Genomic DNA, 22,956 nt, shown 5'->3' on the forward strand with positions numbered 1-22,956 from the left:
ATAACATTATGTGAAATGTAAATGTTAAAATTATAAAGTATTTACCTGACTTTCTAGTTCTTCAATTACAAGCTCCACTGTCGTTTCCTCCACAGGAGACTGTCCTAAAATTGTTTAACAGACAATATATAAAATTAATCAGTGCAGGCTAACAGACTCCTTTTTTTTAAGTTATATGACATCTCTACATATATACTGCAGTATCTCTTCTTTAAAAACAGACTAGATTTTTCAAGGATAAAAATGCAAGATATCAAGATACTTTTATTAACTAAGAAACCACATCACTGGTAAGATATTCACTAAGTAATTAAAACTAGGTTTTTGATATACAAATTTGGAAAATTATACAATGTAGGTGAAAAAAAAAATGTAGGTTTACACATCATTTTCATATATATCCTCAAGGAGTACATAGGATACTATGATAGTAATAATAAAAACAACTTGGTTAAGCAAATTTTCTATCAATTTTCTTCCAAATTAATCTGTGATGTGTCAGGTTGACAATGTCAGCTTTTACATTTAAGCCATCAAAGGCAAAGCTGTTTCAATCCATTTAGATCTTAGTTGTCTTTACTAAGATCTAAATGGATTGAATTCTGTTCATCTTTCCTATTTCATTCAGGTTAAGTGAACATATCACCAGCTGTGCTTACACATTTTTAAATGTTAATAATGTCAAATTCTTTTCTAATATCTTCATGTTTAATACAGTTGTGATAATCATGTTCATTTTCTTTGCAATGCTCAATCTGGGTGTTCAGACTTCAATCACCTAATTTCAAACTCAAATTATGGACTCAAAATTAAAACTTGGTTTGATCTTGTACACTACTAGTTTCTTGTTTTGGATAATTTCTCACTAATTCCATTCAAATATATTCAATGCCCATCTCACAAACAGCTCTGTTATTCTATTATCTATTTCCATATTTAATTTGCTGCTTTCATTAAAAATTGTGCCTAAATAGCTGAAATACTTTTCATGTTTCAATATTCTTGATGAACCCATCACATACCCACATTCATGTCATGCCTACACTTTCCCATCAGATCAAAACTAGGTACACTTGTCTTTTTATGCGGATTAAAGTTATGTGGTGCACACCCACAGATACGAGACCTTTCAACACTTCTGCGCATGTCAACAGAAGGAGAATCCATTCCGATAATAGGGTAATCCAGCATTTCCCAAACTTTTTCTATGACGGAAACACTTCCCAAATCCGGAAATTTTCATGGAACACCTTGGTTATTTTGTAATGTATTCATTAATAATTAATTGTTAATTTAGCTGATTTTTATTATTAATTATTAATTGATCATTAATTATTAATTAATTAAATTTGGCCCAATAGAGGAAAAAAGCACCGAAGAAAAGCAATTTCTTTGGAAATGAAAATTGCAATTTTAGATCGCTTAGCAAAAGGAGAGGGATCTACGGTGATTGCCTAATTGGCAAACGTTTTAATTTAGAAGAATCTACTATAAGAGCAATTAAAAAGAATGAAGTTGCAATAAGAAAATCTGTCATTTCTGGCACAAAACTAAGTGCCAAATTATCATCGTACTCAAGAGATGCTTTATTAGAAAACATAGAATGAGCGCTCGTAATTTGGATTGAAGAAATAACTCGAAGGGGAATTCCTATAAGTGGTTATTTAATTAAACAAAAAGCTCTTCGGTTTATGAACAGATGAAGCAATTGGAGCCATCTACTTCCACTTCCCAGGCTGATAAAGAATTTTCGGCTAGCAAAGGATGGTAAACCGGGTTTTTAAAAAGGAATGCACTTCATAACGTGAGGATTACAGGTGAAGTTGCAGCAGCAGATGAAGCAGTCAAAAATTTTTAAGAGAAGTTAGCCAAAATTATTGAAGATGGTGGATATTGTCCCGATTAAGTGTTTAATGCTGACGAAACAGGATTGTTTTAGAAGAAAATGCCTAGTCGAACTTACATCGCAAAGTCTGAGAAAAAAGCAAGTGGGTTTAAAGCAAGCAAAGATCACGTAACGTTGTTAATTTGTAGCAATGTATCAGGAGATTGAATGTTGAAATCCCTCCTAGTAAATCGATCTCTAAGACCACATGCTCTAAAAGGAAAAGATCTAAAACAGCTGCCAGTACATTGGATGGCTAATACAAAGGCCTGGGTAACAACTGCTGTATTTACTGAATGGCTCAATAACTGCTTTGTACTAGAAGTGGAAACATACATGAAGCAAAAAGCTCTCGATTTCAAAGTTGTATTAACTGTTGACAATGCATCAAGTCATCCATATTTAGAACATCCAAATGTGCAGGTAGTGTTTTTTCCACCCAATACAACAAGCATTATTCAGCCATTAGATCAAGGCATAATTGCTACTTTTAAAAAAATATTATGTTAAGCACACTTTTCAATTTATATTGGATAAATTAGAAAATGAATCATTAACAGTAACTGACGTTTGGAAAATATTTTCTATTTTGGACTGCTTAAATCATGTTGCATCTGCTATCGCTGAAATAAGACCATAAACTTTAAATGCCTGTGTAGCTCAGTGGATGTGGCATTTGCACACCATGGCACTTGGCCGCATGAAGGAAGACTTGGTTTCGAGTCTAGTCGGCGACTAGAGGAAATTTTTCTAAGCCTTTTTTTGACCAGTTCCTGAGTTAGTCAATCTCTGGCACGGGCAAGCGGGTTTTTCGTCCCGTAAACTCAAGAAAATCGACCGTAGAACCCACATTATTTCAGACATTAAATATATTGTGTTAGGGTTAGGGACCACGAGATGGCGGCACATTTGAGCCGTCTCTCTTCACTGCGTACCGCTTAATTAGTGATAGCCTTGGGCCATCTATCTCTGATTGGTACCAGTGGAGATTGAACTGCCCACTCAGTCTCCAAAAGTTAGATAGGGCTAAATGGCCTCGTCTACTCCCGTATACGGGAATAAAAAGGTGTTAGCTGATTTTTTTTTAAAAAACTTTAAATGCTTGCTGGAAAGCAGCTTGGCCTGGATGTATTGCAAACAGTGCAACCATGCAAACATCTTACATTATCTGCTGAAATCATTACATTGGCACATGAAATTGGTGGAGAAGGTTTTGATAGATTTAGCCAGAATGATGTAGATGAATTGCTTGTAGATAATGCCTTAAGTGATGATGATATTATTGGATATCGATTAACTTTAGATATCGTCAAAGATCCAGAAAACAATAGTGAAGAGGAAGAAAAACCTGTCCCCTCACTGCAAATATAATTTGAGAAGGTCTTGAACTGTGCAATAATGACACAAATTCTGAGTGAGCCTTTAAATTCCAACGTGAGCTGAAGAACTGTATGTCTGGATATCGCGAGCTGTATAAAAAATTTGTGAAATCATCATTGCAAAGTTTAATCACTGATTACATTCATGACTTATTTTTCACGGTATTAACAACACCACACACACTTTTATCACACAGATGTTTTTATTAACGCTTATATTTCGCTGATTTTCAACTCAGCATAATCAGAGCACAACACACTTGTAAACACGACAGTGAGTGAGTGAGCAAAACAATATAATTGTAAAAGGAATCATGACATAGCTACTGCCATGTTTTGTCTCTAGAGTAGTCTCAGGTTTCTGTTTCTCTCCCTTTCTTCTTACATGCAGTACAAGTGGCTTGATAGGTACTCTTCACACATTAATTACTGATCTAGGGTGCCAATAACTCCTCCCATTTGAGGGAAGAGCAGTAAAGCAGTTTCTGCAAGCCAGCTGCCCAACAGCACACAGGACCAAATCTGTTGTTTACATTTTGGGAAGTTCCCAATCAGCTGGCAATAATCCTACTTCTGCTTACTCAAGCAGGTTGTGCCTGGAAGGAAGAGCATAGCAGCTTGCAAGAGGCACTGTCAAGGTCATGACTCCTATGCAGGGAAGTCTAGGTCCTCCCTGCATGAATCATATCTGAAAGTCCTTCCTTTATCAATTTTCTCAACATTCTAATGAAAGACATCATAAGAAATTATAGCATTACCACAGATAAAAAAAAATAAATAAAATTTACAAAAAATTCAAAAAATACTGCCATGGGGCTCAATACCAACATCAAGAAGGGCAGAATGTGTGCTTTTTCTAGGTCTGATATCCCATGCCAAAGATTACCTACATTCTTAAAGATTTTCTTTTGCCTCATTTTGTTGTATTCATATGCTGCCTAATTCATATGTTGTATTCATATGCTGCTTTCCCAATTCTGATTATATACTTACCTCTTTGATTATCTATCTCTGAAAAGTTGATCATATACAGTCTAATAGCTCAAACATGGAGATAATCTTCCTTGGAGATTTCAATGTCCACATTTCCAACTTACAGCCCCTCTCTAACTTCACAGCACAATTGGAAGAATTGTCTGCCACCAGCAATGATCTATGCATATTTTAACATATCTACCAAAATTCCACATAAGAAGCCTGAATGGCAAAGAAATGGAGCTAGCTGAGGAATTAGATAAGTACCAGATCGACATAATAGGGGTGACTGAAACAAAAAAGACCAAAACTGGTGAGATCTTTCTGAGCAATAAATACAAAATGTTATATTCAGGCAATAACAATCAAGGAAAAGAAGGAGTAGCCATAGTATTCAACACAAAATACGAGGCTAATCTTCTTGAATGGCAGTCAGTCTCAAGTAGAGTAATGTGGGCAAATATGAGAATGGGGAACTGGACAATGAGACTTATTTGTGCCTATGGTCCCACAGAAGGTTCTACTAAGGTAGAAGTGGAGGAATTTTTTGAGGCTTTAGAAAAAGCAACTGACACAATGAAAAAGGAAAAGTTGGTCCTTGTTGGGGATCTAAATAGTAGAGTAGGAAATGATTGTGTGACATACAAAAATATTTTGGGAAAATTTGGAGAAAAGAGCAAAGCTAATAATAATGGCAAATATCTGTTGGATTTCTGCTCAGGACATGGACTGGTTATTACTAACACCATGTTCCAACATAAAAATGTGCACAAATTCACATGGAGAGAAGAGGCTAGGAATAAGAAAAGTCTCATTGACTATGTTATTGTTGATAGTGATGTTTTCTCCCTGGTGCAGGACACCAGAGTGTACAGAGGATTTGAAATTGGAAGTGATCACTATTTAGTCTTGAGCAGGATAAAATTGAATTTCATATTGAAAAGAATAACATGTAAGAAAGTTTTAAAGCGAATAAAAGTTGAGCAGCTCTCAGATGTAAACTGTAGACTAAAATACAGAAATATTATTGAAAAGAAAATGAAAGAGTTTGAGAACAAGAATCAAACCTTGGAGATTCAGTGGCAAACTCTGAAGGAAACATTGATTGATTCTGCCAGAGAGGCATGTGGTGAGGTTGTGTGCAAAGATAAAAAAATCAGAACTCCCTGGTGGACACAGGAAGTTAAAGAGGCAGTGAAGGAAAAGAAGAAAGCATATCAAAAGTTCCTGGCAAATAAGTCAGCTTTTACTCTTACAGAATACAGAGACAAATGTAAGAAAGCTAAACAGTGTGTAAAACTAGCTAAACAAAAGTCATGGGAGGACTTTGGCAAGAATATAGAAAATAAATATCAAGAAGGTGGCAAAATATTCTGGAGGTTGTTGAAGAAGCTTAGGAATGGAGGAAAGAGTGCTGTAAAAGGAATTAGAGATGATAAAGGTGAAATGAAAACAGGAGAAAAAGATATCCTTGAAGTATGGAGTAATTACTTTGAAAAACTGCTAAATGAAACAAGCAGTGATGACAGCACAGTGATAAAAAACACTGACCAGGCATGCAGTCAGGAATACATATCCATACTTGAAGTAGAAAAAGCCATCAAAGGCTTGAAATGTGGAAAGGCAGCAGGAGTAGATGATATTCGACCAGAAATGCTGAAGTATGGTGGTATAAGAGTCTTACAGTGGCTGCACTGCATAGTTCAGAAAGCCTGGACAGAGGGACGAATTCCCGATGATTGGAGTAGAGCTCTCATAGTACCCATATATAAAAAGGGAAATAAAACTGAATCTGAGAATTACAGAGGTATTTCCCTACTTAGTGTTCCTGGCAAGATGTATGCAAGTATACTTGAGAAACGGTTGAGAAGAATTGTGGAAGAAAAGCTTGGTGAAGAACAAGCTGGATTCAGGCCAAATAGAGGCTGTCAGGATCAGATCTTCACTTTACGACAAATAGTCGAGAAAGCATGGGAATATAACAAAGATCTGTATTTAAGTTTTGTCGATTTGGAAAAGGCATATGACAAGGTGCCAAGAGAGAAGCTATTCAATACGCTGCAGTTATATGGTGTCAATGGGGCATTATATCAAGCAATACTTAGTCTTTATTTGAGTTGTGAGTCAGCAGTTAGAATTGAAGGAAGTACAGGAAGATGGTTTAATGTTAAATCTGGTGTGAGACAAGGATGTACATTATCCCCTCTGTTATTCATTATCTATATGGATCACATTATGAAGGAATGTGGTATTAAACCTGATATCAAAATTGGAGATGTTAATGTCAGCTCTTTGCTTTATGCGGATGATGTTATACTTCTAAATAAATCCGCTACAAGTCTGCAAGATTCTCTGACTAAATTGAATAGCTGTTGTAATAGATATGGTATGAAGGTCAGCAATAAAAAGACAAAGACAATGAAAATAGGCAGAATCATTGAAAATGTCAACTGTGTTGTGAATGGAGAACCTGTGGAACAAGTAAAACATTTCAGCTACTTAGGCACAATTTTTACTGAAGATGGTAAACTAAATATAGAAATAGACAACAGAATCAGCAAAGCTGGTATCGTGGGAAGTCAATTGAATAAATTCATATGGAATAAGAAAGAAATTAGTCGGAACACTAAATTAGCTGTATACAAGACTGTGTTCAAACCAATTTTAACTTATGGATCTGAGAGCTGGGTCAGAAGTAAAACACTTGACCAAAGACTAGAGACCGCAGATATGAGAGTCCTGAGAAAGATTAGAGGCGTGAACAGATGGCATCAATGGCAATATCATATTAAAAATGAGGATATTAGGAAAGAACTCGACATTGTCAGCATCCAGGAATGCGTTAGCAGAGCTAATCTCAGATGGTATGGTCACTTAAATAGAATGGGAGAGGAAAGATTAGCAAAACAAGCGTTCTCTGCCAGGTTGGCAGGAAAACGACCCAGAGGAAGACCAAGATATAGGTGGATTGATACGGTACAAAGTGCCTTAGACGATAGAAATATAAGATCTGATAATGTTGGAGTCTTGACAAGTAACAGACTGATTTGGAGGAAAATTGTAGATAGGAAGTTAGTAATGATGTAATTTTTTCATGTAGTACTGTCATATCCTGTACACCCCTTGAGGGTACATGGCAGGAATTTGATGATGATGATGATGATGATGACCAAAATTCCATAAAATCCTCATCATTCTTCCGATGCTCTGGACAAAGTGAGTGCATCTAGTGTGAATGATGACAGTAAGTGTGGGTAGTGCCTCCCTTAATAAGTCCATGACTTCCTGGAGGTCTTAGAACCTCTAAGAAGATTTTGTAGTTGTTATAATAATAAAATCTTGCATTAGTTTTGATCCAAGGACTAGTCTAACAACAATAAAAAAACCTAGACTAAAAATTATTATCCATGTCACAATACCAATGTTTAGAACACCTCTTAAAACTGTTTAGGTACAAAACATTTTGAGATTGTTGAGAGCTGAATTTGATTATTCACATTTTCCAGTGTTTTTAAAAAAATTATCATTACATCTGTGAAATTTGACTATCAAGGTACAGAGGTTTAAGAGGAGACTGGCAAAAAGCTATAAGAGTTTGTAGCAGAAAACATTTATGTCATTTCACACTGGCCATTTTGCTTGCATGATAAAATCTTCCACAACTAAACACTATCTGATTGCTTGTGCAGGGATCAGATTTTGTTTAAAGAAACAAGAACTCATATATTACCTTCTCAAAATTTAATAAAAAAAATTAATATAAGGAAATTTCATTATAACAAATTTGCTTAGTATGCATCAATGCAGTAATTATTTAATGCATTTTTTTTTATTGTTTCATATCACCACAGTCAAAGGCATAACAGACCTTCAGAAATGATAGTTTTACACCTGAGGTGCCAACTTCACTTAAGTATACTGTTTTTGGCATGATCACTGAAATATAAGAAAAAATATAAGAAATAAGAAAAGGCAAAACTGTTTTTGATTAAAATTAAAGAATGCAAAAGCATAACTGAAGTTAAATGTTGTCAGAACTTAAATCTGCTACAACAGGAAAGGAGAGGGATGGCTTATTTAACCTCAAAAAATTCATCTGAATGTAAAGGAACTACTGGTTTCACTTGCTTACATACAAAACTTAATGCAGATCTTTCTGTATAGCCACATACTAGACTGTGTTGCTTAAAATTCATAGCAATGGACAAGTAAAGCCATGATGCAATGTGTCTCAGTAGTAACAGAAGACAGAGAGAAAAATCTTAGGTTTTGCAGAGAAAAAACTTGCCTCCATGTTTGAGGCTATATTTAAAGCAGTCTTAGATATAAATAAATAAAAGTTCCTCATCAGATTGAAATCTTTCTAAACAGACACGCAATTCTTCAGAATACACAACAGGCAGGTATATATAATGATATTTGAATATTTATAAAAGTTTCTTTATTAGATAGAATGCAAATGCTTCACAGCTAATCATTTGTGAAAGTAATCAGTTTAATGATGAGCTCATCAAGAAACACAATAAACTAGATTTATTATTTTTCTTTAATATCATTTAATTACTAGAAATTACATTACCATTCTCTCCATCCCTCACTGAAACTACAAATGCAAGACTGAAAGATTAGTCTTTTCAAATTTGAAAGACTTAACTTGAACTTTTTCACCTGATATTAAAGACAATAAAGTGAGGTGCATTTTCTGTCCAAGTGGAAGAAATAATCTTCAAGCTCAAAAACTAGAGCAGCATTTTAAATACTAACTCAAATACTTGCAAAAAAAAAAAATTACAGAAAAAGCATACAGCAGAAAATAAACAAATGAATAATAATAAAAAAAAAGTGATCAATTTAATCTCTCTTTTTTGTTTGTTTTTTGAACAGAGTCAATTTAATGTGATAGTTTCTCTAAAATTCCTAAAATACTGAGTATGAAATGTCTTAAATTTCAAATTACTAATCTTCAGTGACATTTAAAAGACATAATTCATGAGTTTAGAGTACAATAAGATTCATTAAAATCAGAGTGATATATAAAGAACAAAGTTATTATATGAATCATTGCGAGCTACCTTTATGCTTGCTAAATTGTATATGCTGATTTCATAAAATGCATAGGTAAAAAAAGTGAGCTATGCTGAGAAAATAGGAGGTCGGTTGTAATTCAAAGGTGACTGCTTTGCCATAGTGATACTTACTGTGTTATCACACTGAATGAGTTGCAGAAGAAAATTTACATTTCTCAACAATTAAAAGAGCCTCCGTAGCACAGTCAGTATAGACGAAGCTCTTTGGTCGGAAAGACCAAAGACTCCCGTCCAAGACATGAGGAACTTTTATCTGGTCTCTTTCGACTAAAGGTGAGTCAGCCAGTCTCATATGGAGGTAGGGGGGGGGTTAACTTTAAAGAAACGCAGGTTTTTCATCCTTCCAAGAACAGGCAAACTGGCCCTGTGAACACACGTGGATCTACAGCCATGAATACTTGCCCTTAGGGGATGCAGCAGAGGAGTGACAAGCCGGCTGCATTAATTCATCGTAAGCCCCCCTCATTAGGGGACTCAATCCATCTAAAGGGATAGATGAGAATAATAGGATATGAACAATTAAAAGAATATCAATAAGTAGCCACTCTTAAGCCACACTAAGCCCTCTGGTTTTTCACTACTTGCGTTCACTTTCTAACATCCCATAAGATGCTTACTGTGAGATATCACATATTTTTGATGAAGTGGATAAAACAGTAAAGTAATAACTAGTCAAAACATGCTGAAAACAACATGACCTGTACTGTTAACTAAAGCATTTCACTTTCTTCTTGTTCCTATATAATCAGTTTGTTCTAATTTTGCCAACATTCTTAGTGATGGGAAACCTTAACCAATGTAAGAAAACTATATTCCAAATTTGGCTGAAACTAGTTGAATTATGCAGCCTGTAGAAAGAAGAGGAGAATGAAGAAAACATTTTCATGGGTCATTTTTCTCTATTTTCAAAATACTCTAGTTTTCTTTTGTTGTAATTAACATTTCAATTTTCACTATAACTCAAACAAAAGTGGACTGATAGATTCAAATTAAAAGCAGGATCACAGATAATTGAATTGCATGATTCTTGTGACTGTAGTACTTGACTTTCAAGATCTCTACTGCAGATGGCAGAAAAACATTAAATTTGCTAATGAATTTAAAAATATCAAATATTATAGAGAAAACAACTACTTACCTAATGCTCCTCTTTCTTCATTTAATATATTTAACCAATGGACATCTAAGTCATCCATATCATACCGACAAACTTTTTCTGACTGGGTTGCAACATTAGTCAAAATGTGAATATCATTGGAAAAGAACTTGTCATGTGTACATCTTATGTATTTCTTAGGACTGAAACAGTAAACAATTTAAATGCATTATGTCTGATATTTTCAAGGTATCTATTAACAATCAATTATAATTAAATGCACATGGATGTTAGTTAATGTGCAAAAAATCACTAATATAAAAGTAAGCAAATCTATTCAGCTTTTTATAGCAATTAATTTTTTAATTAGTCCTTTACATGCAGGCTGTGTATTGAGATGTCTTTTTCCACCATTTTGAAAGAATAATATTTTGTAAGCAGAACTCAGAGAAGAAATATTTAAAGCAAGCCCTGAGTTTACTATTAAAACTAGACCCTACTGTTTTCATAAATGCATCGATTGAAGCAACATTTATTATATACAGAGATTCAAATTTTAGCACCTCCATAGTTTGGTCAAACAATATCTCTGGTTGGAAAGATCTGGGTTCAAATCCCATAGGAAATGAAAATCTTTCATGAAACCTTTTCAACTGAAGGCGAGTTAGCCAGTATCACAGGTTATTGTACGAGGGGTCCAGCTGGAAAAGTGGGTTTTACTAATCAGGGAGCAAATGCAATTGATAAAGTACTTATTTGAATAAGATTAACTACTAGTCCGCGCGGTTAGCCTAGTGGCTATGCGCTTCACAACCATATGCCTGGGGAAGGAGTGTCCTAGGTTCGATTCCCGTCGGTGATGTGAGGAGCTGAAGGATCTTCCTCAGCCATAGCCAAGTTAGCCAGTCTTGGGCGTGGACAGCAGGGTTTTTCCTCAGTTTATTCTGTGGTTTTTCATCCCATAAAGCAGGCAAACTGGCCTTGAGAACTTAACACTACAGGCCATAGGCTATACCGGGGCATAGGGCTGACCACCCTATCCTGTAAACAGATTGAGGTCCGATGATCAATGGACCCTCGACACTGCAAGGTAAAAGAGGGTATAAAGAAGATGAGATGAGATTAACTACTATACCATAGCACTAAATTAATATGAAGCCAAATTATTTCACAATGGCAAGCCATGGTCAAGTAATATAAGAAAATCCTGTATTCTGGAAATGTGGAATTTCGTGATATAACAATGAAACAAAACTGATGGAATCCACTCCTTAATTTACACAAAGATATTTGATTAAGAATCACCACCAAGTTAAGACAGAAAAAGAAAACTTTGTCTACTCTTGTTACAACTTGCTCAATATCCTAGAGATCTGTTTTGAAACACCTGATGTACTCTGTGTACATATACCATAGGAGGTTTTCACTTATAAAATTGCTTATAATCCAGAGTATGTTAATACAGTGATACACCATTTTACTACTTGCATATAGAAAATGATTTCTGCATTGATTTAGCTTTCAGTATTGCTACATATCTAGTTCACACTAATGAGGTCTTTCATGGCCTTTCATTAGTGGGAACTAGATAGCAATCCTTTCTTATAATACATGGCAATATATTACATACAAAAGGAGATGTGCTATGTATTATGGGATGATGAAGCAATAGGATGTGAATTCAACAGTCTCTATATATAGAAGTGGCCTAATCACGACAATACTTTACATACAAATTTGTTTGCTCATGTTTGGGTAAAGGATTAAAACAAGAATATAACTGCTTGCCAAGTATAATTTAAAGGAGGATCTTCTTGCTGTATGTTACCCATTATTGGAGAAATCCAATGAAAACATTCTGGAGAAAGTAAACAATCTCAACATTACTAAAATATTATACTGAGTCCAGCAGGGAGGCCTATCAAGTAAATTCTTATTTTAAGGCTGTCTTATGACATTGACAAATAAAGACACCAGTTTTCTCTATAATCACTTTACATGCAATTGTCTTGATCCCCTGAAAGTCAAATTGCCCTTCAAATTTTGACACTCATCATTTATTTATTACAAAAAAAAAAATAATCATTCAAGAGTCCTTTTTAAAATGTCAGAAATATCATGGCAGTTCATATTAAAATTATGAAAATACAGATAACTGAAAATTTAGTTCTGTACATTATCCAACTTCAAAGTATATAAACAATTATTAGAGCTACTGACACAATATATATCTAGTCATATGAATACAGTGCAGTGATTTTCATCCTTAGATTCAAAGACTGGTTGACATGAACTTCCACTTGCTCCCTCCAGCTATAAGAACCATTTTTTGTGGCCTAACAATACAAAATTATAATAATTCCACTCTCACCATTTACCAAGTAATTCAATTTTGGATTTTAATGGCAAAATCAAGCAAAACAAATTATGCCTATACAACTGCTGTGATAACAAATGACAACATCTAATTATACGTTAAAGATACCAAGCTATAGAAAATAAGGGGATAAACATCCTTTGTTGTTTTATAGCCAGTAAGCGAAAGTAAAGATCGATAACTACGATCTATAAGTTTCATGCCGAAAAACTATCGGCGAAGGCAATTCGAAGTAAAGGTGGAGCAAGCTCCCTCACTATTCTTGATATTTTCTCATAATGTAAAACACAGCTCCTAGGAGATGTAATATTGTCATTACATTATGAGGAGAGGTCACTACCCAGACCGGTTTCAACCTTTTTTGAGGTCTCATCAGTGAGTAGGTAGACCTGGAAGATATCAAAGCTTAGTGAAAAGAACTTGCATACCTTCACTATACGAATGCCATAAAGGTGTAATTATATTTTAGTTAAGATAAAAAGCCAAATGGCTAGTTTTCTGGCACCTTAATATAGAAAATAAGGGGATAAACATCCTTTGTTGTTTCATAGCGTAAGCGAAACTAAAGATCGATAACTACGATCTATAAGTTTCATGCCGAAAAACTATCAGCGAAGGCAATTCGAAGTAAAGGTATATCAAGAATAGTGAGGGAGCTTGCTCCACCTTTACTTCGAATTGCCTTCGCCAATAGTTTTTCGGCATGAAACTTATAGATCGTAGTTAACGATCTTTAGTTTCGCTTACTGGCTATAAAACAACAAAGGATGTTTATCCCCTTATTTTCTATATTAAGGTGCCAGAAAACTAGCCATTTGGCTTTTTATCTTAACTAAGATACCAAGCTATTTTATATTTTTATAAATATAAACTTGGTTTTAATCCATTTCCCAAGTAAGCAAACAGACAAGTAAGTCAAGTTTGCGCCTGCAAGTAGTGCAAGTCTGGGCGACTCCGTACATAGTGCAAGTCCTGGGCAACTTGTGGTAAAGGTGGAATAAGCTCTGATCACTATTCTTAGTATTTATCCTTAATGCAAAGCACATCTCCTTGAGGAGATGTATGATGGTATGCATTAAAGGCAAGGGGCCACTACCCAGACTGGTTTCGACCTTTATTGAGGTCTCATCAGTGGGAGCCAGGCTTAGAAATACCAAGGTTTAAGTAATACAGAGCTTATCGGTATTAAGTATTAAGTAATACAGAGCTTATTAGCTCTGTATTACTTAAACTTTGGTATTTCTAAGCCTGGCTCTCACTGATGAGACCTCAATAGTGGCCCCTTGCCTTTAATGTATATCATCATACATCTCCTCAAGGAGATGTGCTTTGCATTAAGGGTAAATACGAAGAATAGTGATCAGAGCTTATTCCACCTTTACCACGAGTTGCACTACGTACGGAGTCGCCCAGACTTGCACTACTTACAGGCGCAAACTTGACTTACTTGTCTGTTTGCTTACTTGGGAAATGGATTAAAACCAAGTTTATATTTATAAAAATATAAAATAGCTTGGTATCTTTAACAAACATCTAATTATATTATTTTCTTATTGTGGTTTAAGCTGCACATCAGCAAAACTGTTGGTGTACTAAAACCATGCAATGTGGTGCATTCTGCTCAAAAAACTACAAGCACAACTATTTTTGAATTAGAAAAAAAAAAAAAAATCTTCTTTTAACCAAAAACTAGTATAAAGAGGAAACCTAAACAACTAGTAGTGGTAGTTCTTAGGAAAAACTACATGAGACCTGTTCCAAAGAGAAGATGGAATGAAAGAGTGGTGAAAAGTTGGTTTACTTTTCTTCCACTGCTACACAGGTAATCAGTATTCATTATGCAAAAAATTAAGGAGACCACTACCATATTGAAATAGAAACTTTACTATGAAATAAAATAACTACTGACCATTTTGATTTTTATATAAGGTTCATTATCAGAATACACACAATTTACTGTAGTGAACCATTAAATTTTTCATGTTCAAAATGTGTGTGTATATTCCTGATGACCTTATACATGGATAAAAATACTGAATAATCATTTCATTTCAAAGTAAATTTATTACTCAAACCCATGCACATAATTTCTACATATCAATATGTTTAACACTTCAACTGCCATGATACTAATTTTTTTTTGTCTTCACAGGCCACTGCGCTGAATCGTCATATTAGATTATTGTAACAATTATTTCATTTAACTGCACTGTGAAAACAATTTTTTGTTTTTGTTGAGACATTTATTTAGTGTGACATGAGCGTTTCACGTGGACTGCTGGGCAAAGTAAGACTGTTTTTAGCATAGCTTTTGATATTTTAATAGGGTAAGAAGTTTTATAAGTGAGAAGTAAAGTGGAACAGGACAAAAACTGGTGCTGTTTTCTATTCAGGATTACTTTTGCCAGCCTGATTTGACACGTATCTGATCTCCAACTAACAGGATGCAGGTTTGAATCACACTGTGGGCATGGATATTTGTGACTGTCTTAAAGTGAGAGATGGATTTCACTTCAGGCCCCCATTACTGGAGGCCTGAAGTGGCTTGGAAAAGTTCTTTTTGGTCTCTACAGCAATGTTTCCAGACTAATGTAAATAAATAATAATTACAAATATAAAATATAATTAATAAAAAATCCTTGGCTTGCCCAAGGTATGAATGTACTATAGGTTTACAAAACCTTTTGTGGGTGAGAGCCACACACACACACACACACACACACACACACATATATATATATATTTCAGGACTGCTAGCAAGTAAAAGACAGAGGAGGATATACTAGGGAATCTATTATACATATGGATATTAGGATATTATAAAAAATACGAGGAAGTAAATGGAATGATTCAGTTAGAAGTGCCTTAGAAGCACAAAATGCTAGATAAAACAATATTGGAGTGTTCATAAGTAATACAATAATTTGGAGAAAAATTGTTGATGGATTAATAATAATGTGAACTTAATCATGTAGTGCTGTCAGAGTAGCCTGAATCGCTCTTAGAGGTACATATCAGAAAAGTGATGATGAATGAAATGGAAAAAGATATCAGCATGTAGGACATTGATTACAGAAGGTCTTGAAGCTTTTAACGTTTGAGCAATAAAAGGGCTGTCAAATGAAGAAGAGACTGTTATAGCAAAACCACAGATAAGATTTGAGATCAGTTAAGTAAAGGTCATTAATATATAGGAGGAAGACTAGAAGACCGTATGGAGCAGGGAGCACTACAGAAAGGAGTGAGGAAATCTGAAGAGAGGAAGTCAACTGCCATGACACAGTGAACAACCAGAAAGGAAATGGGCAATCCAACTGCAAAGGGTAAAAGGCAAACCACAAGATAATACAGTACAGTCAATTCTCACTATAGCAAACACCACTATAACAATAACCATGTCCAAACATTAATCACTATAGCAAACTATCCACTCTAACAAACTGTTCCTGTGGTCCCTATGAGTTTGTTATAGTGAGAGTTGACTATAGTTTCCTAAGACGTTCTATCAAATGCACTGGAAATATCAAAACAAACACTTGAGTTTCTCTGAATGCTTCCATGACATGTGTCCAAGGGTGAGTAATGTTGGCTAGAAATTCTAACCATCTAGAAAATCTGATGTAGATCACAAATAGCTGAATGAATGTTTGTAGTTACTGATTAATTGGTGACCCTCCAAACAGCGAAGAGATCGATTTTTGATGGCCTTATCGTTTATATTTTTGGACTGCATGAGAATAACAGGATGACAGTTTGAAAGCTAATTATTATTATTTATTATTATTTTATTGGAATGGACTAAAAATAGGGACTTGCATGCTATTGTAGTATAAGTGCCAAATGAGTATGATACACAATATAGGAGGGTGCAAATTCTAAATGTTGACAAGTCAGATTCATCTTTGGGTGATGCCATGATAGTATCATCTGGGTGTGAGAAAGGTTCAACTATTAAAAAACATAAGTTGCATCCAAGAGCATGGATGAGGAGAGAGCTCAACCAGTATATGAAATGGAGGAAACTTTTTAAATCTGGCTCTTTCAGAGTTGGATCTTCTTATTTTATTTTTTTTTTTGCAAGCTGCAGTTGTAACCCTAAAGTAATTTGTGGAATGCTGAATTTTCTACATTCAGCAAGTGTGCCTAAGGAATATGGAGTGGGATAAGGGATAAAACCTTTACTCCATCAAGAATGTCAGAGCAAGTATTTTTATAGAGAACAGTAATCAAATCATGGATAGGAAGAGAATGGAGGTTGTCCCATCTGGAGTAAGAATAGTGCAATGCTATAGGAAACAATGGTGACACGAGAAAAGGGTAGGGTCTGAGTTATCAAGAGGAGAGCTGACATCTGCGGTTAGCTTGAGAGGAGAACTAGTTAGGAAAAGGTCATGTATGCCAAGTTGATAGCATGATATTTTAGTGTTCAGGTCGACAATTTGCATTAAGATTACAGTATAGAAAAACAGATAACCCTCGTATAACTTGGTACTTATACAACGCGGTTTCGATATAATGCGGTACTTAATCAAATTGTAGTAACCCTTGGTCAACACAGTACTTATACAACCCGGTTTCGATAAAAACACTGTCTACAAATTGTCTACCCTTTATCTTTTCAAATATTTTTCACCACGCGACTTAAAAATCAAATTTTATCTTCGTTAAATTTGCATCAGCCCATATCGCGCATGTAGTTATAAGTAGCTAATTTATATTAGGGGAAAATACCCTTTAGCATGCATGTATGTCAATTGGTAACCGTATAAAGTGTTTATTGTTGAAAATTTTCTTCGTTTTTTGCCAGAAAAGCACATTAAAAGACATAAGTGTGTTAATCTCACGCTGAGCACTTTATTTTCTGGTGAGTTACATACAATATGTAATGCTTTTTTTTTTATGTAAAAATTTTATTTCATAGTAATGGCCACTTAGAGGGCTTTTGCAATATGGTTGAAAACAAAATTAGTGACTTAACTGATTAGGAAATAGATTTAAATGAGAAGAAACTGGTACAATTAATAGATGACATCGAACCAAATAGAGGAGAAAGTTTTGCCGAAGTTTCTGAATGTGATGAATCCGTTAAAGAATTCAGCTTAAAGAAATTAGTAGAAGGATTGGACTTAGTGAGAAAGTCAGGAAGTTATTTTACAAATAATGATCCCTCAATGGAGTGCTCAGGAAAATTCACGAGACAACTGGATATTTGTTTAGCTCCATATTATCATCATCATCAAATTCCTGCCATGTACCCAAAAGGTGTTTACATGAAAAAATTATATCATTACTAACTTCCTATCTACAATTTTCCTCCAAATCAGTCTGTTACTTGTCAAGACTCCAACATTATCAGATTTTATATTTCTATTGTCTAAGGCACTTTGTACTGTATCAATCCACCTATATCTCGGTCTTCCTCTGAGTCATTTTGCTGCCAACCTGGCAGAGAACATTTGTTTTGCTAATCTTTCCTCGCCCATTCTGTTTAGGTGACCATACCACCTGAGATTAGCTCTGCGAATGCATTCCTGGATGCTGACAATGTCAAGTTCTTTCCTAATATCCTCATTTTCAATATGATATTGCCATTGATGCCATCTGTTCACGCCTATAATCTTTCTCAGAACTCTCATATCTGCAGTCTCTAGTCTTTGGTCTTTTACTTCTGACCCAGTTCTCAGATCCATAAGTTAAAACTGGTTTGAACACTGTCTTGTATACAGCTAATTTAGTGTTCAGACTAATTTCTCTCTTATTCCATATGAATTTATTCAATTGACTTCCCACCACACCAGCTTTGCTGATTCTGTTGTCTATTTCTATATTTAATTTACCATCTTCACTAAAAATCGTGCCTATATAGCTGAAATGTTTTACTTGTTCCACAGGTTCTCCATTCACAACACAGTTGACATTTTCAATGATTCTGCCTATTTTCATTGTCTTTGTCTTTTTATTGCTGACCTTCATACCATATCTATTACAACAGCTACTCAATTTAGTCAGAGAATCTTGCAGACTTGTTATACTTCTAAATAAATCCGCTACATCATCCGCATAAAGCAAAAAGCTGACATTAACATCTCCAATTTTGATATTATGTTTAATACCACTTTCCTTCATAATGTGATCCATATAGATAAATAACAGAGGGGATAATGTACATCCTTGTGTCGCACCAGATTTAACATTAAACCATCTTCCTGTACCTCCTTCAATTCTAACTGCTGACTTACAACTCAAATAAAGACTAAGTATTGCTTGATATAATGCCCCATTGACACCATATAACTGCAGTGTATTGAATAGCTTCTCTCTTGGCACCTTATCATATGCCTTTTCCAAATCGACAAAACTTAAATACAGATCTTTGTTATATTCTCATGCTTTCTCGACTATTTGTCGTAAAGTGAAGATCTGATCCTGACAGCCTCTGTTTGGCCTGAATCCAGCTTGTTCTTCACCAAGCTTTTCTTCCACAATTCTTCTCAACCATTTCTCAAGTATACTTGCATAGATCTTGCCAGGAACACTCAGCAGGGAAATACCTCTGTAATTCTCACATTCAGTTTTATTTCCCTTTTTATATATGGGTACTATTAGAGCTCTACTCCAATCATTGGGAATTCGTCCCTCATCCAGGCTTTCTGAACTATGCAGTGCAGCCACTGTAACACTCTTATACCACCATACTTCAGCATTTCTGGTCGAATATCATCTACTCCTGCTGCCTTTCCACATTTCAAGCCTTTCATGGCTTTTTTTACTTCAAGTATGGATATGCATTCCTGCCTGCATGCCTGGTCAGCGTGTTTTACCACTGTGCTGTCATCACTGCTTGCTTCATTTAGCAGTTTTTCAAAGTAATTACTCCATACTTCAAGGATATATTTTTCTCCAGTTTTCATGTCACCTTTATCATCTCTAACTCCTTTTACAGCACTCTTTCCTCCATTCTTAAGCTTCAACAATCTCCAGAATATTTTGCCACCTTCTTGATATTTATTTTCTATATTCTTGCCAAAGTCCTCCCATGACTTTTGTTTAGCTAGTTTTACACAGTGTTTAGCATTCTTGCATTTGTCTCTATATTCTCTAAGAGCGCAAGCTGACATATTTGACATGAACTTTTGATATGCTTTCTTCTTTTCCTTCACTGCCTCTTTAACTTACTGTGTCCACCAGGGAGCTCTGATTTTTTTTTATCCTTGTAGACAACCTTACCACATGCCTCTCTGGCAGAATCAATCAACGTTTTCTTCACAGTTTGCTACTGAATCTCCAAGGTTTGATTCCTGTTCTCAAACTCTTTCATTTTTTCATCAATAATTTTGTGTATTTTAGTCTACAGTTCACATCTGAGAGCTGCTCAACTTTTATTCGCTTTAAAATTTCTTACATGTTATTCTTTTCAATATAAAATTCAATTTTATCCTGCTCAAGACTAAATAGTGATCACTTCCAATTTCAAATCCTCTGTACACTCTGGTGTCCTGCACCAGGGAGAAAACATCACTATCAACAATAACGTAGTCAATGAGACTTTTCTTATTCCTAGCCTCTTCTCTCCATGTGAATTTGTGCACATTTTTATGTTGGAACATGGTGTTAGTAATAACCAGTCCATGTCCTGAGCAGAAATCCAACAGTTATTTGCCATTATTATTAGCTTTGCTCTTTTCTCCAAATTTTCCCAAAATATTTTTGTATGTCTCCCAATCATTTCCTACTCTGCTATTTAGATCCCCAACAAGGACCAACTTTTCATTTTTCATTGTGTCAGTTGCTTTTTCTAAAGCATCAAAAAATTCCTCCACTTCTACCTTAGTAGAACCTTCTGTGGGACCATAGGCACAAATAAGTCTCATTGTCCAATTCCCCATTCTCATATTTGTCCACATTACTCTACTTGAGAATGACTGCCATTCAAGAAGATTAGCCTCATATTTTGTGTTGAATACTATGGCTACTACTATGGGGTGACTGAAACAAAAAAGACCAAAACTGGTGAGATCTTTTCCTTGATCTTTCATTTCCTGAATATAACATTTTGTATTTATTGCTCACAAAGATCTCACCAGTTTTGGTCTTTTCTGTTTCAGTCACCCCTATTATGTCGATCTGGTACTTATCTAATTCCTCAGCTAGCTCCATTTCTTTGCCATTCAGGCTTCTTATGTTGATAGTACCGATCTTTAACTCTGGTGATGTTGAGTTGGGGTTTGTTTTCAGATTTGTTCCAGTAGCTGACTTTTTGCTGTTTGCCCTGGTTCCCTGGTGAAAACAACGGGGGCCTTTTTTAACCGGGTGACGCCACAGCCGGTATGAAATTTTGTCATGTTGTACCATCATTTTTTTATTTTGGTTTAACCAATAAGAATACAATTTGGTCGGTTAATCCCAAATTGCCAGCCGATCCTCGTTCGTTCAGTATCCAAGTAGATACCCAACAGGGTGCACCATGAGAAGGTGAGGATTGGACATTAGGTCAGAAGCCCTGGTCGGTTCTCCGCATTCCTTTAAAGGCTATGTGGAGGTCTCCTCTCAGTTATACAGCTTTCACCCTTAAGCACCACAGCTCATGAAACTTAATAAAAAATTTCAGCATAATGGTAAGCAAGGTCTTATTACTGACTTCTTGATAACTACACCAGCCGAAGTATGCAATGAGAATTATACAAATAATGCCTAAGAGACTTCAAGTGATGATGACGTCCGTCCACTCGTAAATAAAGAACATCTTCTAAATGTTAGTTTTGAAGACAGTGATGACGATTAAAATATGCACTTTATTTTATTTTGTCTAAATCATTTATGCATTATGTGCAATGAATTTGCCATATAATTTGTAATTTTTATAATTTTATACTATGTATTAGTTTTATATGTTTTCTTAACTTACATGAATTACCTGAATTAAAGCTGTATTGAGACCTCTCATTGTTCTCCACACAGCCTCCAGATAGAGACCTCCACATAGCCTTTAAAGGAATGTGGATATCCAGGGCTTGTGACTAATATCTATCACCTTCTCGTGGTGCACCCTGTTGGGTATCTACTTGGATACTGAATGAACGAGGATGGGCTGGCAATTTGGGATTTAGCCAACCAAATTGTATTCTTATTGGTTAAACCAAAATAAAAAATGATGGTACAACATGACAAAATTTCATGCAGGCTAGGGCCTCATCGGTTAAACAAGGCCCCTGTTGTTTTCGCCAGGGAACCAGGGCGAACAGCGAAAAGTCAGCTACTGGAACAAATCGGAAAACAAACCCAAACTCCACATCACCAGAGTTAAAGGGATGACTGAAACAAAAAAGACAAAAACTGGTGAGATGTTTCTGAGCAATAAATACAAAATGTTATATTCAGGCAATGACAATCAAGGAAAAAAAGGAGTAGCCATAGCATTCAACACAAAATAGGTGGTTAATCTTCTTGAATGGCAGTCAGTCTCAAGTAGAGTAATGTGGGCAAATATGAGAATGGGGAACTGGACAATGAGACTTATTTGTGCCAATGCTCCAACAGAAGGTTCTACTAAGGTAGAAGTGGAGGAATTTTTTGAGGCTTTAGAAAAAGCAACTGACACAATGAAAAAGGAAAAGTTGGTCCTTGTTGGGGATCTAAATAGCAGAGTAGGAAATGATTGGGAGACATACAAAAATATTTTGGGAAAATTTGGAGAAAAGAGCAAAGCTAATAATAATGGCAAATATCTGTTGGAATTCTGCTCAGGACATGGACTGGTTATTACTAACACCATGTTCCAACATATAAACGTGCACAAATTCACATGGAAAGAAGAGACAAGGAATAAGAAAAGTCTCATTGACTATGTTATTGTTGATAGTGATGTTTTCTCCCTGGTGCAGAACACCAGAGTGTACAGAGGATTTGAAATTGGAAGTGATCACTATTTAGTCTTGAGCAGGATAAAATTGAATTTTATATTGAAAAGAATAACATGTAAGAAATTTTAAAGCGAATAACAGTTGAGCAGCTCTTAGATGTGAACTGTAGACTAAAATACACAAAGATTATTGAAGAAAAAATGAAAGAGTTTGAGAAAAGGAATCAAACCTTGGAGATTCAGTGGCAAACTCTGAAGAAAACATTGATTGATACTGCCAGAGAGGCATGTGGTGAGG

General features: G+C 35.3%; 1 protein-coding gene across 9 annotated transcripts in view; it reads right to left on the reverse strand.

Moving 5' to 3' along the window:
* Positions 1 to 22,956, reverse strand: part of LOC150097938 (protein Jade-1-like) — a 335,931-nt gene that overhangs the window by 160,507 nt on the left and 152,468 nt on the right. For all 9 annotated transcript variants that reach the window (XM_090405951.1, XM_090405944.1, XM_090405950.1 and 6 more), the window contains 2 exons: positions 10,465 to 10,625; positions 46 to 104 (listed from right to left, as the gene is read on the reverse strand). In XM_090405951.1, the coding sequence (XP_090262077.1) occupies positions 46 to 104; positions 10,465 to 10,625 (220 nt within the window). The remainder of the gene's footprint in view (positions 1 to 45; positions 105 to 10,464; positions 10,626 to 22,956) is intronic.

The sequence above is a fragment of the Typopeltis vanoorti genome, chromosome 16 (genome assembly GCF_054136105.1).
Source record: "Typopeltis vanoorti isolate ZY-2024b chromosome 16, IOZ_Tvanoo_1.0, whole genome shotgun sequence".
In the NCBI taxonomy this organism is placed as follows: Eukaryota; Metazoa; Arthropoda; class Arachnida; order Uropygi; family Thelyphonidae; genus Typopeltis; species Typopeltis vanoorti.